This window comes from Lytechinus pictus, chromosome 1 (genome assembly GCF_037042905.1).
Source record: "Lytechinus pictus isolate F3 Inbred chromosome 1, Lp3.0, whole genome shotgun sequence".
Classification (NCBI taxonomy): domain Eukaryota; kingdom Metazoa; phylum Echinodermata; class Echinoidea; order Temnopleuroida; family Toxopneustidae; genus Lytechinus; species Lytechinus pictus.
The window spans coordinates 24,452,977-24,470,448 of NC_087245.1; the positions used below are offsets into that span (position 1 = coordinate 24,452,977).

The 17,472-nt window shown below is 36.0% G+C and overlaps 1 protein-coding gene across 2 annotated transcripts; it reads left to right on the plus strand.

Moving 5' to 3' along the window:
* The first annotated feature begins 408 nt into the window (after positions 1 to 408).
* LOC129259707 (TSC22 domain family protein 1-like) lies at positions 409 to 14,648 on the plus strand. Of its 2 annotated transcripts, XM_064098846.1 has the most exons (5): positions 409 to 2,195; positions 2,563 to 2,684; positions 5,133 to 5,426; positions 6,950 to 7,150; positions 10,955 to 14,648. In XM_064098846.1, the coding sequence occupies exons 2-5, from the start codon at positions 2,654 to 2,656 to the stop codon at positions 12,199 to 12,201; spliced, it is 1,773 nt and encodes a 590-aa protein (XP_063954916.1). In that variant the 5' UTR covers positions 409 to 2,195; positions 2,563 to 2,653; the 3' UTR covers positions 12,202 to 14,648. The 2 variants fall into 2 exon arrangements, with proteins under 2 accessions (XP_063954916.1, XP_063954921.1); XM_064098851.1 differs by lacking the exon at positions 5,133 to 5,426.
* Positions 14,649 to 17,472: the final 2,824 nt, after the last annotated feature.

A 17,472-nucleotide genomic window follows, 5' to 3' on the forward strand; every position in this document is an offset into this window, starting at 1 on the left:
TTTTGGCACCAAATTGATTATTTCAGAAGTGGCAAATTAGTTCTACTCAATAGAAATAGATTTCACCACGACTATTAAAGGTGTAATGCTCTGTAACGTAGGTTTCACACTGAATTATACATGTCATTACGAAAACGTGAAAATTTAGTCAATCAGCAAAATTCAAAAGCCAATAATCAACGGATATTAACTTGACAATACATGCATTCTTTTCATAATAAAATGATATGTGTTGAACAAAGTTTATTTTTCTGATTTGTTGAGTTTCCAATTGCGCCGAGATAGTGGTTTTGACCCTATTGCTGTTATTTCTGTAGCAGTGTGGATGAATGTTATATTTCTCCCCTCTGTATCATGACAATGGCAGCATCAAATTCAGCCGAATTTATGGTGGTTTTTATTTTAAACATACTGTATGGGTCCCAACTTTAAAGGAATTCACTCTTAATATTAAAGCCCAATAGTGTCCGTGAAAAAAAAATTGTTTGCTGAATTCTTGGATAATTTGTTTTTGTTGTTGTTGTTGAAAAGAACCATAGTATCATTGAAACTTAAGTTGTTGATGTATCGATGTGGGATTTTTAAATACTGTGCAGAGCATTTCTGTGAGGGCCAAGTGAAGCCATAGAAATAGGCTTGCACAATGAATTTCAAGATGCTTGCGTCAGTTGTAATTCAAGCCCGTAGCCAGGGAGTTTGGGGGGGGGTCCTATCGAACTCCCTAACAATTACAAAAGCAAGGGAAAAAATGGAGAAAAGGGAGAAGGGAAAAGATGGAATCAAACCCCATAATTGATAACCCTGTCCGTGCTCCTGTAATTTATGGATATTTTTTGGCTAACCACTGATAAATTCGTTGGAAAGCTTATTGACCAGCACAGCTCATGATCAAATGATGCCACAAAAAATGTATTGAATCTTTGTATAACCTAGTACATTTATAAACACTATTAAATTCATTTCAGTTGATCTATTGTATGTTATATGGTTTCATCCTTGTATAACCTGTTGAATAAAAAAAAAATCAGGCCGTCTCTCTTTTCATCCATGCTGCATTTTATAGCCTAGACAAGGAAATTAACAGGAGTCCCTAGTTTAACCCTATCCAGCCCTGGGGTGGGGGCTTAAAATTTTTCACAATAAATCTGTAATGCGAAAAGATCGTGCCGCGGTGTTTCGTGACTTTTTTCTTCAAGTCTCATGCAACTTTTAAGACCAAATTCACGATGCTGGGTTACACGGTTCCAAAAATACGTAACATTTTGTAAGTGCATGCCAGACCTAAAATTGCTCAAAAAGGTGATTTCATGTGCAAATCCAATGCAAATTCTGTATGTAGCCAAAATTAATAAATGTATCATTTTTATTTTAACTGATTAAAAGCAATAGCTTTCATGTTATTTGTGACTGAAATAGCATTGCCGATGATTTCCATCAAAAAAACAATAAAATACTTAAAAACAAAAATGGATATTGCAATTTTTAAATACTCATTTGATGATAATCCTAAGAAGAGCGTTCTGACCAGAATTTAGCAGTTTTGGTGGTTATATTGAAAGATTTACAGCAAAATTATGATGTTATGCATTAATTAGCATTATTAATTAAAAATGAATTTGAATAATTTTGGTATAATTGACAATTGAATTGTGGAGATTATGTCATGGATGACATGCTTGCCAAATTTCATCGCGATCGCACAATCAACGGCCTAGATTAGGGGGGGGGGCCAAAACATCCCCCCCCCGGCTATGCGTTTTCAAAATAGCCCGGGCTATTTAGTTATATGCTATATAGTCACAATGAAATGAAACAAATACCTTAGCACTTCTGATTTAATTCTGACTGAGATTCGTAGTCTGACATGGACCAATAGACAAGAATATTAAAGTCCTGCTTGGGAAGTAAAATTAATGTACAGACATAAAACTGCTATTAGATATTCAGGGTGAACGGAATCATCCCCAAGTAAGTGAGTTGTGTGCGTACACTTATTGTTGATGATTGTTGAGCCTGTTTTATTGACTAGCTAAGAGTTTAACCTCTGAGACTTGATTTATTTTATCTGTTCCCTCTTTTTATTCTTAATGCTCAATACTTTTGTTGTTTGTAATTTGCAGTGAAAGTCCACAGAGTTACCTTGATGAACGTTACCAGTGCGATTCCCATAGTTCAGATGATCACTACTTCACCAGGTACGAATGCTTGATACAGTTTACTTTCCATACCCAAAAAACACAATCAGATGATCATTATTATATTTTTGTACAAAAAAGGGGGGCTGAAGCTCCATAGTCTGCAGGCACAGACCCTGATTGAAAATGATCAACAAGTGTGTCTCCACGCAAAGACTAGAACAAACATAACTTGCTGTTTTAGGCCGTCAGTACACAAGGCTTGAATAGGCTGCACATTCAGACCCTTAACTCAAGTGAAGGGTTTGCACAGCAGACTAGAAGCTCCAGAACTGCCCTGGTTCTGCGGCCCCAGCATATCAAACACGACAGTATCAAGACGGCATTCGCCTTTTAAATGATCTCATCTGATTTTTCTTTCTTAAAGGTTTGGAAGCAGCGGGGGAAGAAGTCGCACCCCGGATTCCCCATCTCATGTATCGATAAGAGAAGAAGCACTGGAGGCTAACGATGAATATATGAGTATGTCGCCCTCTGCGTCCTCTAAAGGTATGATCCAGGCATCCTGGCTGAGCATAGGGGAGCATGATCATCAGTGGGTTGCATGGTTGTCCGGGCCCTGCTTCATAAAGTGCAGTGATTGATCGTGGGGCTAGTTTCTGAGATTGATTGCATTGATTATTATATATGACATCATTTATAAAAAAAATCAACCTCGTGATTAATCACTAAAGCTGTTTGTTACAGGGCCTGAATGTTTTAATATGTAGCATTATGGATGTTCACTCACAATCGATTTCACTGTTAAAAACACCTTTCAGATATGGTGCAACAATACTCAGCAAAATTTGTCATAGTATTTAGACATGTTGGGACACATTGCCCAACTTTTTTTAAAGCATTAAAATATGTTGAGAGATGCAAACATCTGACATAGTAATTTTTTCTTTTGTGAGAAGATTAAACTAGTAACTAGGAAATTAGAAAAAAAAAGATAACTTTTGATATGATGAATCTCGACAAGAGAAGGTATCCAAAGTTTTCTCTAATCAATTAATTCATTTAAATGTCTGAAATAACATATAGACACGTGGTCCATTGCAGAAAAAAAAGTTGCATTTGAAACACAACCAGAAAATATCAAATGCAAGTCCAATATACATTCATGTATTTCTGATTGGTTGAAAATCAATTATCATTTGAATTTTTGTTTCTTTGATTTCAACTCTTGTAGTAGCTGGCTCTTGGTCCACTGTTAAAAGACTTGAGCTGACTAATTTATTCAACAAGAGAATATGACCCTAGCTAAATTTTAGTTTACCTTGGAATTCATGACCTATTTCTGGCTTATGAAAACAAAATCACAATTAAAACTTTGAGTTAAGAAGTAGTGCATGATTTTTTGTTATCCAATCGATGTGCTTGCATGTTGCCTCTGCCAAATATGATTTGTCCCTTTTTTTTCAAGAAAGTTTCTTTGCCTCCCTGCACAAATTGATTTATGGGTTCGAAATGATAAAATTCCCTGAAAAATGATAAGTTTGTATGTATGATTTCAGTATGATAATTATAAATTGTATTCATTTTGGATTGATTCTGTTTAATTGTTAATAGTATTGTGCATTTAATGTTTGCATGCTGCTTCCTGTGTATTGTCTTTTAACCTGCGATTTTGGTATGTTGTGGATAGTATTTGAGTGTGGCATATATCTTTCAATGTGATGAACTTGAAACATCAAGGGAAAAGACCTGGTACTCCATTGCTGTTACTATTACTATAATAACTACAATTACTATAATCGTAACATTCTCTTTCCAATGCTTCAATCCATGGAATCCATGATTTTGGTTCGACATTGTTACCATGGAACTTAAAGAGAAATGCCAGTAGTTGTAGTAAACACTGATTTCATGAGAAAGTCTGTAAACCAGGCTTAATTTTCAGTATACCATCGAGGATCTAGATCTGGTACATGCACAGTTACATGAACTGAACTTTGTGAAATCTTGAAATCTACGCTGAAAAATGTTCACACTGAAGATCACCAACACAGATAAGCGCACGTGGGACAGTGTATTATTATTGCCTTGAATGTCGGCCCGACGCATGACCCGAATCCTGTGCTTATTTGCTGATTTCTCAGCAATTACACAATTTCTTCCAGAATTCTTTGGCACATTTGTTTTATTTATACAAACGGACACTTTGGTGGTCATTTCATTGGATTCTGTACGAACTCATTTTGATATCGTTACCACAACTGGCATTTACCTTTAACATTGGGGTGGCAATGTTTCCATAATAAAATTTAGAAAACCTTTATGCAAGAATGCTCAGTAGGATTGTGGTTATTTGCATATTTTAATTCTTTGAATTCTACTGCTCTCTGTGTATTTGAGTCCTGAGTCATGTTTCCTAAAAATTATGATAGTGTTTATTTTTCCATCCAAAATACAACTACCATGCTATTCACAAAGTTATGTTATTTTACAAAAGACTGGAAAATGGCTATCCACATTGATGTCTTAGTCATTTTAATTACATTACACATGAAGAAGTTCAAATATGTTGAGGTTTACACCTTACTGTATATGCCATATATTGAAAAATTTGTCAGGACTTTTAATTCATTAAAAAAAAAAGAAGATAACCTTTCAGCTCATACTTTTTTCTCTGTTATTTTCCAGCCGTGTGTAAGTTGTGTGTACTTACATTTATGGATAGCTTCGTAATGGCGAATAACCTATTATGAAAATGGAGAGCTTGTAGCCTCTAACTGTAGTTTGTAAAGTTTTCTTGCAAAAGTAGGTTACTATTACAAACAGTTACTATTACAAATAGAGTATAAAAATAGTTGCTGGCTGTTTCCAAACAAATAATTACTTGGTCGAATTGAAAGATATATACCACTCTCAGGAAATACACCTATCCTCTACAGGTTTTGTTATGTTCACCATTTTGGATGTGTATATGTTTTTCTTTTTCCTTTTATCTAGCATTACCCGTACCCAGAACATTTGCTTACAGTCCACACCTCCACCATCGTCGATTGTCCCCTTCCCTGGCCCATAGAAGGTCCTCCTCCCCGGCCCTAACCTCCCCCACCTCCAGCCCCTCCCTAGCCCCGGGAACCGGTGGACAGCACCTCCAGGTACCGCATCACTACCACCACCACCACCACCAGCAGCACCAGCAGCATCACATCTACCAGAATCACCTATTCTTGCATGTTGCCTCGTCCTCCTCGTGTGCCTCCAGCGCTGAGAGCTCGCCCCGTAGTCTCTCCCCTCGTTAGTTTGTTTGCTTTTGATTTTTTTACAATGATAATCCATTTATCTTTTATAAAGGGGGTGAGGTAAATTAACTTGCCAATGCAGAATATATTTTATTATACGTTTTAATGATTCAACAAGCTAGAAAATAGATATCGGTGAACTTTTGCCAAATGTTTATTGAAAAATGAAATTTTTGTATTATTGTTTTAACTTTTTTGTCTGCATGATTGTTTTGCATGATATCGCATGTTTATTTCTGCTGAATTTGTGTCAAATAATCTACCGTGCATGTCCCGAAAAATGAAATGTGTGAGTTTCTTGTAGTTGTCTGGGTGCAAAGTAATTGCATAGAAGTACAAGCCGTTAACATATGAGCTAATGTATGAATGTTTTTTTATTTCAAAAAGACTTGCCAAACCCCATAATCTCAAGCAGGTTTAGATTTTTATATACACCCTGTACAGGTATTGGAACCATAGTTCTACCTCGGAAAAAGAGTTGCTTATTAACGCAGCCAATGTTGTTTTAGTGTATGACTTCTGTACGATATAGTGCCTGTGGTATTAACAAGTTTTGTGATCAGATGGTCTATTTTGCCATCCTGTTGCAATTTTCAAATACCAAAATCACTGTTCATGCTTGGAAAAGGTTAATGTTTTGAATGGAAGTGAATTACTCAATATAAAATTTTCAAAATAGAAATTCCAGGCCTAATGTTTACCACTTAGGTATTAAGTCCTCCACAGAAAAAAAAGGTTGATTTGAATTGAATAAAAAAATAACGCTGAAAAATTCATCAAAATCAAATGCGAAATGAGAAAGTTAATACATTTCAAAGATTCATAAATTTTTCGCCAAACAGTTAGGCCTGTATCCAAAACTCAATGATTTGCATATGAGTGAGTCAATGATGTCACTCACTCACTATTTCTTTTATTTTTTATTGTTTGAATTAAACAATATTTAAATTTTTCCAGACTTGACAAATTGAACCACAAAATGTTAAAAAAGTGTATTTCCACATGTTCAGGGAGAAATAAAAGTTTGCTTTACACGACACTAAAATATTTTATATTTCATATAATAAAATACAAAAGAAATAGTGAGTGGGTGACGTCATTGGTCCCCTTATTTGCATACTGACCCGGATGTGAATCTAACTGTTTTGTAAAAAAATAAATAAGCAAAGATTTAAAATGTCATAACTTATTTTACATCCAATGTTGATGAAATTTTCAGTGTTATGCTTGTTAGATTTTTTATCTTTTTATTCAAATCAACTTTTTTTTTGGGGGGGTGGGTGGACTTGCCCTTTCAATATCACACGTTCCTACACTTGTACTCTATGGAGGGGTTAAAAGTACTGTACTAAAGCGTATTAGAAATATATCTGCACATACATGTACAGTAATATGACTGCAATCTCTCTTTCTTCTCTCTCTCTCTCTCTTCTCCCATCACCTCCTCCACACTCTCTTTCTATTCTCTCCTTCCTCCTCTCTCCTTCACCTCTTTATCCCTCCCCATCATACCCATAGTCGTTGTCGATGAACCGGATTCCTACATGGCAATGACCCCTAGCAACCGCTCAAGACCAAGCTCTGTTACCCTGGCAACAGGCTCCTCCCCTGCTACTCAGTTGACGCCGTCACCCAGCCAGAGATTGGCCCCTTCCAGCAGCGCGTTGAAGGCACCATCCAATGAAGACGAGGGTTATATGATGATGGGACCCAGTCCAGGTAAACAACGATAAAAACAGGAAATCGAAACAGTACATGCCAATGTAAAACTTAATTAAATCTCATTTATTTCCACAATTCAGCAAAATAGACATTAGAATTACACAAAAATAAATCCCCAAAACAGTGAATTAAACAATTCATAGGCATACATTTATATACAATAACAATGGGTAAATAATATACAAGCATTAACAAAAGTACTACAGGTATACATTAAAAAGTGAAGGGACAAATAAAAGTCTGGGGCCTATCAAGCATTTGTCCCCCAACATATAAAGTTTAACTGATACATGTATGCCAGTTTATAAACAAACAAACAGACAAAATAGTAAATAGTTATTTTGAAAAAGGGTAAAAAAGAACTGAGAATAGGACTTACCGGTAATCGGTTTATTTTTAACATCTTTTTAAATCATGGTATGCCAACGGATTCTTTTGTACAGTATTTTGCACTTTTTTACTTATTGAAAAAAATGTAGCAGGTTTCATGAAAAATAGTTTATTTCCCCAAATTGTATAATACCTGTATCTGTTGTGGAAAGATACTGTTTTTCCACCCCAAAACTTGTTGTCATTCCTCAAAGTACTGCTCCTCTTTTTTTTTCCTTTTTTTTTTACAAGTTTGACATCCCTTAGACAGTCTTCGAAAATTAAATCTCCTTAATTAAATCAGTAAGTCTTTTGGTAGCAAATTTAAGATTATAATCATGCATGCTATCATGGAGTCGTGGCACATTTTGTGACAGTATGATCAGATGCTAAAAAAAGAAGTGCATTCTACACACATGTTAATAATAATAATATGTTGTACAATTAAATGAGAGAACTTGTTTTCACAAATTGACAAGTTCATCTTATATCCAATTCAGTGAATCATGGTTGATTATATAATCATCATATTTTCATGGATGGGGGATATTTTAAGTGTGACTTTAATAGAGTTGCACTTGAATTCCAATTGCGTGCAATGTATAATACATCAGCGCGATGGTAAGATCATAGAGGACACAATCTACTGCACATTGATCAACGAGGTTGTGCATTCAATATCATTTTCATAACCCTAACAACATGGCTCGCTACTCAAGGTGTCTTCCTTTTCATTTTGATATCACGTCTGTGTCAACATTGAAAGATGACTTTGAAATGAGAAATTCACCCTGACAAAAAGTTTTGTGTAAAAATAGCAAAAAGGTTAAAGAAAATTCCATGAAAGAAAAAAAAAAGTACGTAGAATTTTAATTATTTGATTTGTGACATCATATGCAAGCAACCTTCTTATATATCGTATGGTAAAAAATAAATGAAATGTCATTTTTTCAGAAAATTAAAAACGTTTTTTACTGTATGTTCAGCATAACAATAGACAAATCACTTCACACCCGTTCCTAAAAGGTAAACAAAAATAAGTCATCAGTAACCATTACAAAATTGAAATTTATGCATTTGATATTACATAAAATATGGGGCAGCTGCTCGTTTATGACGTCACATATCCAAACTTTAAATTCAAATAACTTTCTTTAATTTTTTGCACAAATTTATCGGCATTACTCCTATGTGTTGAAGATCCCATGCACGATCTGTAATGAAAATCATACGTCAGAAAAAAATTGGAACCAGTGGGATTCGAACCTGCTTAATATTAAATGGATTCTCTTCAAACTTTCACCAATATTTTTATTTCCTATAACAGTTTTCGTCAGAGTGAACTTCCCCTTTATCTTTGTGGAACACCCACTGACCTTTTACGAGCATCCCAAGTGTGGCTTATTGTTTATTAAAAATTTCTTTCCACGATGAAGAGTCAGAAGTGAGTGAGCTTTTAAAACACACACAAAAAAAAAGGAGCTCTTTGTAGTCAATCACACTGATTAAGGGAACTGTGATAATTAATTGATATTGATCTAACCTTGATCTGGCCATGGCAAGGTTGTCTCTTTGTATCTTACTGATGATTCCGATGATTACTCTAATTGCTTTTGCTTACAGAACCATGAAGGTAATATTCATTCTAATTTGTTGATTAGGTGGATAGATATTTTGCCCTCAATTACACACACACAAAAAAAAGGGAGTATGAAAATATTTTTGGTTGATTTTGATTGAAATTTTGGAATGAATGTTAACCTTTTCTTTGGTTGGAGGCTTGCTATTCAAGTTAGGTTGACATTAAATTCTGTCTTTATATTTCATATGAGGAAGATTTTGTTACTTTATTTCTATTTTAATTACTAATGATTTTTTTCACAGAATACAGATAAAGTAGAATAGAATTTTAGTTCAATGCATGGATGTCTGTTCCACAATTATCTTTGTGCGCATCGTGATCTGCATCTATTGTAAGCTACATGTATGCGCGTTGATGTCACATTGAATGAAGAGATGATTAATCAGCTAATTAGCTGAAACTAATTTTTAAATCTTCCTCTACAACTTCAGAATACTTTACTCTGCAGTGCTGCAAAGTATGACGAATATGACCTGGAGTTTGAATATATGGGAGAATGGTTGAGATTTTTTCCTCACAAAGATACAAAACAAGCACATTTTCTCAATGTTTACACATCTACAACTTTGCACATTTTGCTGGATTACTAAAAAGAGGATTAACTCAATGTTATGATCTTGTGAGGTCTAAAAATGCCCAATTCTTTTGATTACATAATTTCACAAGAACTTTCAATGAGTGAACTTCAAAGCTCTATAGCAAAAATGCAAGCACATGAATCCATGTTGTTTTGCAAATTTGGAATATTTAAGTGCTAAAGCAACTTTGTGCAAAAGACGGTGAAAATTACATGGACATCATTTTAACTGTGGAATGTCCTTAATAACATAAATCCAAGAATCTTGTGTTCCAATCCATCTGACTTTAATTTACCCATTGCATACTGGAACCGGGTGGTCCTTGTAAAAGTACAAGGGAGTTACAGAACTTGTTAGATGATTGGTATACAGTTTATGAATCACACTGTAAGTAACAGTAACCATTCACTTGACAAAAAAAGCAGCCCCCCACCCCCCCCCCCCTTGTTGATGCACCATGCTATATCAAAGTCACGGTGATAAGAACCTCCACTGCAACATTACCATCCTTTTTCCCCTGAAGTTTGATGAAAGATCAAAGTGGTGTTGCTCAAGTGCTCATTTCCAAAGTTGTGCAGAATCTTATACCTGCATGTCAGACCAAAAGGCTATCAAAAAAGAAAACATAGAATTTCAAACAAAATTGTTTTTTCAGCCTCAGAAATGAATGATTATTTCTGCTGTTGCTAATCAATATTAATTATTTTGCACACTGTATTTGCCCCAAAACATAGAAATGCATATCAGTAATTTATGACACACTACATATTAAATTATTTTCATATAATAATTTGTATAGTAGATTTTCCAAGAAGTCCAGGGAGAGCTTCTGGACCCCAAATCAGATTATTCAAACATTTATTTATCGATTGAAAATATCTGTCTTCATACATTATAAATTAGCATAATCAATGATATCACACCATTATGTGCTAGTTATTCTATCAACTTGTACATTGATTTCAGTACTCCCCAACTTATGAGGAGCATTTCATGAGGATTGTTGTAGGTGATTTTCACTGACATTTAAAGCTATTGTAGATCCTTTCATCTAATTGGTAGAGAGCTAATGAGTGAACATCATCATCGAAACTCTTCATTAAGTGCTCTCAGGATTCTTTTATTCCCGTAGCCCGAACCACAGGAACTACCAGGTGTCTATAACAAATGAGTTAATGGCTGTTTTTTCTTGTTTTGCTCATTTTCTCCAAGGTTCCAAGAGAGCAACACCTATAACCATAACCCCACACGCCGGTAGCTCGAGTGCAGAACCTTCCACCTACATGTTGATGAACCCATCGGCCAATCGTCCTTCACCGTCCAACAGCCCCGGCTTAGCCTGGGCTCCTGCACCCATGTCCATCTCGCCCATTGGAGGTGGAGGTGCCTTCACTACTACAAACTCCTTGGGAAAGAAGTCCCCTGACAAAAAGCACAGGAACTCTGCAGGACCGCAGGACGACGACCTGCTCAAGATCACTTCATCCGCTCATCAGAGGTCACACAGTGAACCGGTGGTCGATACCTATTGCAATATGGAGTTTGAAGCAAAGCGTGGCCAAGTCTCGCATAGAGCATGCGAGAACAACAACATTGATAAGAAGGATGCCACCCAGAGGCATAGCATGCCGGCGAAGGAACCAAGGTATATAAATGTGAATTATGAGGAGAAGAATGAACATGTGGATAGTAGTGTACAGGTAACGGTTGATGCCCCAGACTGTATAGAAGGAAATGCCATGGTTAGGAACATTGTTGATAGTACTGATGAAGGTCTTGATGTTGTCAAGAATGGATCGACGGACAGCGGCCTAAATGGGGAGTACATGAACATGAGTTTTGGGAAGGGTAGGAATGGTCCTAAAGGTGTGACTGATCTGAGCAAGAGGCAGGTTCCCCCCTTGCTCATAGATCCGATTACTCACTCTAACCCGGACAGTCATGATTACATCAATGTCCAAACAGAAACTCGGGAGACCGGTATGAAGTCGAGTCCCCGTCACTCCCCCGTCAGCCCACCGTCCCCTTCGTGGTTGCGAAGACCGGTTGCTGAGCAACTCTTGAGGAAGTCGCTGGAAGACTTATCCTTCTCGCAGCTCAGCAGCATCCCGTCCAGAGGTAGTGCCAACTCTCTCACAGGGGTCGGAAATAACAATCGAAACAGCGACACCATTAGCCCCGGTGCGCTGTCCTCGCATCACTCGTCACGACGTTCCAGCCAGTCATCGCTGAGCGGTGAAAAGGAATTGAACTATGTCGATGTTGACATTGGACAACCTGCTCCTGACAAATCTGGTAGTTCCACACCAGCTTTGCGGGAGAAACGATCACGATCCCCCTTCAGACGTATCCCCAATGAGGATAAGAATTGCGATCAAGTCAATTATTCCACCATCGATTTCACAAAATCCGAAGGATTGAGAAATGTAACAAGCAACTTACGAGATGCTCGCTACTAATAATCACATCGCCATTGCTCGTGAACTTCAGACTTTTCATGACTCTGTTGAAATGTCATGGATATTGAAATGCGAAACACTTTACAGAGCTTTCGTACTTTATTTCTTTTTTAGTTGAAAAAAAAGAAAGTGAATGAAAAAAGATTTATATGCTGGTTCAAATATTTGTCTATCTGCCTAATCCTCAATCTATTATCAGCCACTTCAGATAAGAAATAAAAACCGAAGAAAGAGGAGTTGTTTCTGATTTATTGTGAATTTAGTGATCGTACAGGGAATTCAACGTAGATTGTTTCCCTGTATTTATTAAACCTTCAAAATAAACTTTGTCATTTGGTGTTTAGCTCATGAACCACCCAGAATGTATTCAAGCTGTTGGTCATAACACCATTTTTTAATACTATGGTGTGATCCGTACATTTTTGTGAAAGGTAACATGTTATGAATATGATAGTGATTGGATACTCTATCGGCTTGTGTTGTGAAAAGATTATCTTTCTCTCTATATATAGATATATATGAAGTTTGTTCATTCATAGATGCCTTTATGAAAACAAGAAATGTTGCTATTGTGTTTACCAGATATGGCTATCAAAGCAAAACGTAATTTGATACCCATTTTAATTTTTGATATTTTGTATAAGGGATTTGAATGCATATTTGGTACATGGAACTGTTGGTTCACGTTGTGTACGTATACGATTGATATTGTAATTTTGTAGGTCATACATGTACATTTTGGTGTGATGAACTTTGCTGTTTATACTGTAGCTCCCAAGATTACGCAAAAGGAACTCTGCAGTCAGTCTCTACCATTGTGTACCTTTATGCATCTGTGATCATGTACCAGCTTTCAATTTCTGTATACATTAATTTTTATTAAATTCCTTCAATCACAGCTAGCATTTTATATGTTGACCCACGATTGGATAACACTATCAAGGCATTTTCCAGAGGGTGCTGGGAGCCTGCTGGTTCGGTCGATAACATACTGACCATAAGCATACTGACCATGTCTATGTTTGCGTCTGTCAGGGCGATTTGACGTTGACATCCACATACTGACTGTCGCTACTTTTGGCTATAAACACTAATGATAAATTCAGCGAAAAACATTTTTTACAATATCCTGTTGTGAGTGAGCAGTTACGCAGCACAAATTTAAGAATGAGCAGATATGTTTTTGAGCCACTCTGCATGAAAATATAGACTTCAACAGTATTATCATTTCTTTCATGTATGAATTCTTTAATGTTTACTGGACTAATAAGCATCACATTCACCCAAGCCCAACTTGGAGTATTTGGGAATTCCAGGGTTTAATAGGGAGATAGCTCGCAAGTTATGTGAAAACTTACATCAGGGCCTGCACACCTCCCGGCCATCGACGATTGTACAATATACAGGACGAAAGTGCAATGATGGCATTGTTCTTGTATGAATGTATCTTCAAGGTCTGCCCTCTCCGCTGCCTCTCTCATGTGAACACTCAATATCTCAATGTCTGTTGGCAAGGGAAGGTGGAACATGCGTGTGGAACTCCCTTTCTGCCAGTAGCAGAAGCTGGACTTTGGTGTCCCACTTGATTGTCCGTGAGTGTCCGTTTACTCAAAGTGTTTTGCTTCCCTTGCGTTGAACTGCATCTTCGTTCCTTATGGTGTGTGCTTTTTATGGCACACAACTTCCTCACTTGCACTGCCAACTTCAATGCACTGGATGGTGCTTGGATCCTGGAATCCTAATCAATGCCTTTTATGCATAATTGTGTATGTATTTTGCTTCAATTGATTATCAATGTAAGTCTATAGCAAACCGTGTACAAAAATTTGCTATCAAGAAAGTAAATATCTCTTTATGTTGCAAAGCCCTATTAACTGTCAAGATGTATATCATGATTCTATATTTGTTTGTATGACAATCAAGTGTGCTACCTTAACAACTCAGTGTAATCATCTCAGAATGAACTCCCAACAAATTCAATTCAGCTTATTTTGTACTTAGGACACCAAGAATTGTGTGTTTTATTTGTGAGCAGATAGGTATGTTACTGCAATTATGTGAGTACATTATGGTTTCAGTGAAAGTGGATGCTGTCAAAAATTCAGAGAAGATGAATTTCTTGATTTGGATTGCGATATACTAAAATATCAATGTTTATTTTCTATATGCAAAATGCAGTGTACACAATAGAAAATTTTAGCTTCATTTAAAATGAAGTTTTTTGTAAGCATTCAGCTAACATTTTTTATACCGATCTGGTTCACTAGAGAGCAACATGTTAAAAATTGCCTCCATTCTTTGAGTAGAAATTCAGCTATCATTTAGGCACGTAGACCAAAAAGTCAGTGGCAAGTCTTTCCTGCAGGAATCCCGCTTCCGGCTTTTGATCACCAATTGTCTTGTTTCATTGTACACAAAGTAAATGGAGAATTCAGGAAAGCAGCTACATGTATAAAAAGATGCATATTAAATGCTTTTATAACGGGATTTCTGCTTGAAGGAATGGCACAAACTTTTGACAAGTTGCCTTTAGGTTGAACAGGGTTCCCATAGTCATGGAAAATCCTGGAAAAATTTGTGAACAGTCATGGAAAAGTCATAGAATTGCATTTACCTCTTGGCTATGGCAGCTTTCCAGTTTGTTGTGTCTCACAACTCTCATACTCTGTGATCATAATCTGCTGTTAAAATTGGTGTTCATGATTTCAATTTTTCCCAGTTTTGTGACATCCCAAATTCTACATATCTACCGGGACGTCACGGGAAGTCATGGAAAGCTGCAATGTAGTCATGGAAAAGTCATGGAATTCTGTTTTCAAATTTCTGTGGGAACCCTGGTTGAAGATACAATGTACAAGATCTATGGCCAATGTACCCTGCCAACATTTTTTTTCCTTTAAATTATGCCATACTCATCTACATGTATACATGTACATAAATCTCCTCAATTCTGATATTTAATGTGTGTTATAACTGCAATCAAAGTTTATTCCAAACAAATCAGTATTAGGGGAAATAACTGATTGCTAATATTTGACTAAATGTCACATGCCAAAGTGTGCTTATGGAAAATTTCTGATTGACCTGTACTATGTTGATAATATCAGTTCAATGAAGTACTTACATCTTTCATTACTCTTATCGTAGATGATTATATGATAGGTTATGTTATGACATAATCATTCAGGGAAAAGTGGAAAGAACAGTACCAGATAGAAGACCTTTTGGCAAAGGTAGAGTGTGTATTTTTGTAACTGAGTGAGAAAGAAATAGAAATATATGAAAAGTTTTGTTTTTTATATATATGAATTGAATGGATATCCATATATTCAACTTCGAATTCATCGTTTGCGCAATGTAAATTCTGATATTGATCATTTGTGGCAGCTTACAGACACAAGTATGCTTTGTGTTATTTCCATTTCAGTGGCCTCAGACATGAGGTCAAATGTCGTATTCAAGTTTTGTTCAGAAAAAAATAGGACGAAAGAACTTTTTTTTTCCAAAGAGTAGGCTTAAGTTTGCTTTACGAACAATTTGATTTACTATTGATAATAATAGTAACTTGATTTATAAAGCACTTTTTGATGCAAAGTGGAACCACTAACACTCCGGCTTTTGTAGCTTCAGCAACCATTTTATTAGCCACACTCAGTACATTACAGGAATTCAATACAAACGGGTACCCATTCACCTCAACTGGGTTGAGTGCAGCACATTGTGGATCAATTTCTTGCTGAAGGGATATATACGCCATGGACGGGATTTGAACCTCTGATCCTTTGTTTAAAAGACAAGAATCAGAACCTGTAGACCATATAAAGGGTAATAAAGGGCTAAAAGGACTGTGATTCTTGTTTCTTTCGATCTCGTGAAAAGAACCTTGAGCCTTCGATCCTCTGGTTGCTAACCAACAAATATGTGTAGCAGTCGTGTAGTACATGTACCTCTAGCATCTCGCCCCTCCCCTCTTCATTCATCTTTCTCACTTTCTTTCTCTCTTTGTCTGTCTCTCATCTTTCTTTATCTTGCTCTCCCTTTTTTTCTCTCTATCTCAATGTCACAGGAACAATAAAATCCAAGGGTCATACTGATAATTCATTTTGTAGGAAGAAAGAATGAATAAAGGGAGTCAATATTGAAATGATGCATGTGGTATGTTTCGATATGTAGAGACCGTTAACTTGGTTTATCTTCTACAATAATTATGGTTTCCTCTATAACAAATTGTTTTATTTCCCTCATACCAAATGGAATATAGACAATCATGTTTTCTTTGTCAATTGTAATTATGAATTTAAATTTCTATCTGAATATGGAATTGAAGTATTGATACTGCCATTTCAAGGGTATTCATGTTAAAAGCTGCATACACGTTCCTTTCCATTTGTTTTACTTATTTTTAATTAGTCATCCTTTTGCTAGCCATCCTCTTTCTCTACACCTTCATCTTATCTTATATTTTCTCCTGAACATTCTTTTAACCCCTAGATATTTCTTTAGTCTCCCCCCCCCCCCCTGGTTGAACCTGAACTAAATTTGGAGTAAATAATCACATACAAAGCCAAATATGCGCAACCATCCTATCTGCCTCCAAAATCAACATTATTTTTAAGAACATTAGAAGGAAACCTATTAAATGTACCAGTACTTGATGTTGCTTTCTCTATGTAATTCTGTATTTCATTGTTGCGAACTGGTCATTTATTGTTCTTTGTGTGCGAAGACACTAACTGCTCAAATGAAGGGGGTGTGATTAAAAAGGGGAATTAGTGCCTTTTGTATGCTTAAATGTGATTGAAATATATGTATGTGGAGTTTTATGGATTCACTATAATTGATAGTACATAGTTTCATAAATTTTTGAGGAAAAAAATAGCTTGTCTATATTTTTTGTTTACTTATTTCTCTGTAACGCACTGATGAATTCTATATGAGGTAAGACAGATAACCATGTACTTATTTTATCATAGATGTACAAATTCATACATCTAGGTGACTAAATTTACCTTCAGTATATATTTTTGATGAATTTGTGGTATGTGAAGATGTTTGATATGAATTACTGTGTATTTGTGGACAATCACTCATTTTTTATCTTCAGTACAGCACAAAAAGTACTGATATGCTAAATATGAATTTCATAGCACGTGTTTTAAACATTCATTTCTTGTTTGTTTTTTCTCTCTCTCTCTCATATCATGAACTTGTATTAATTGCCATTTTATTGCCATTTGATTATTATTGTACATGAAACGAAGCTTTATTGAA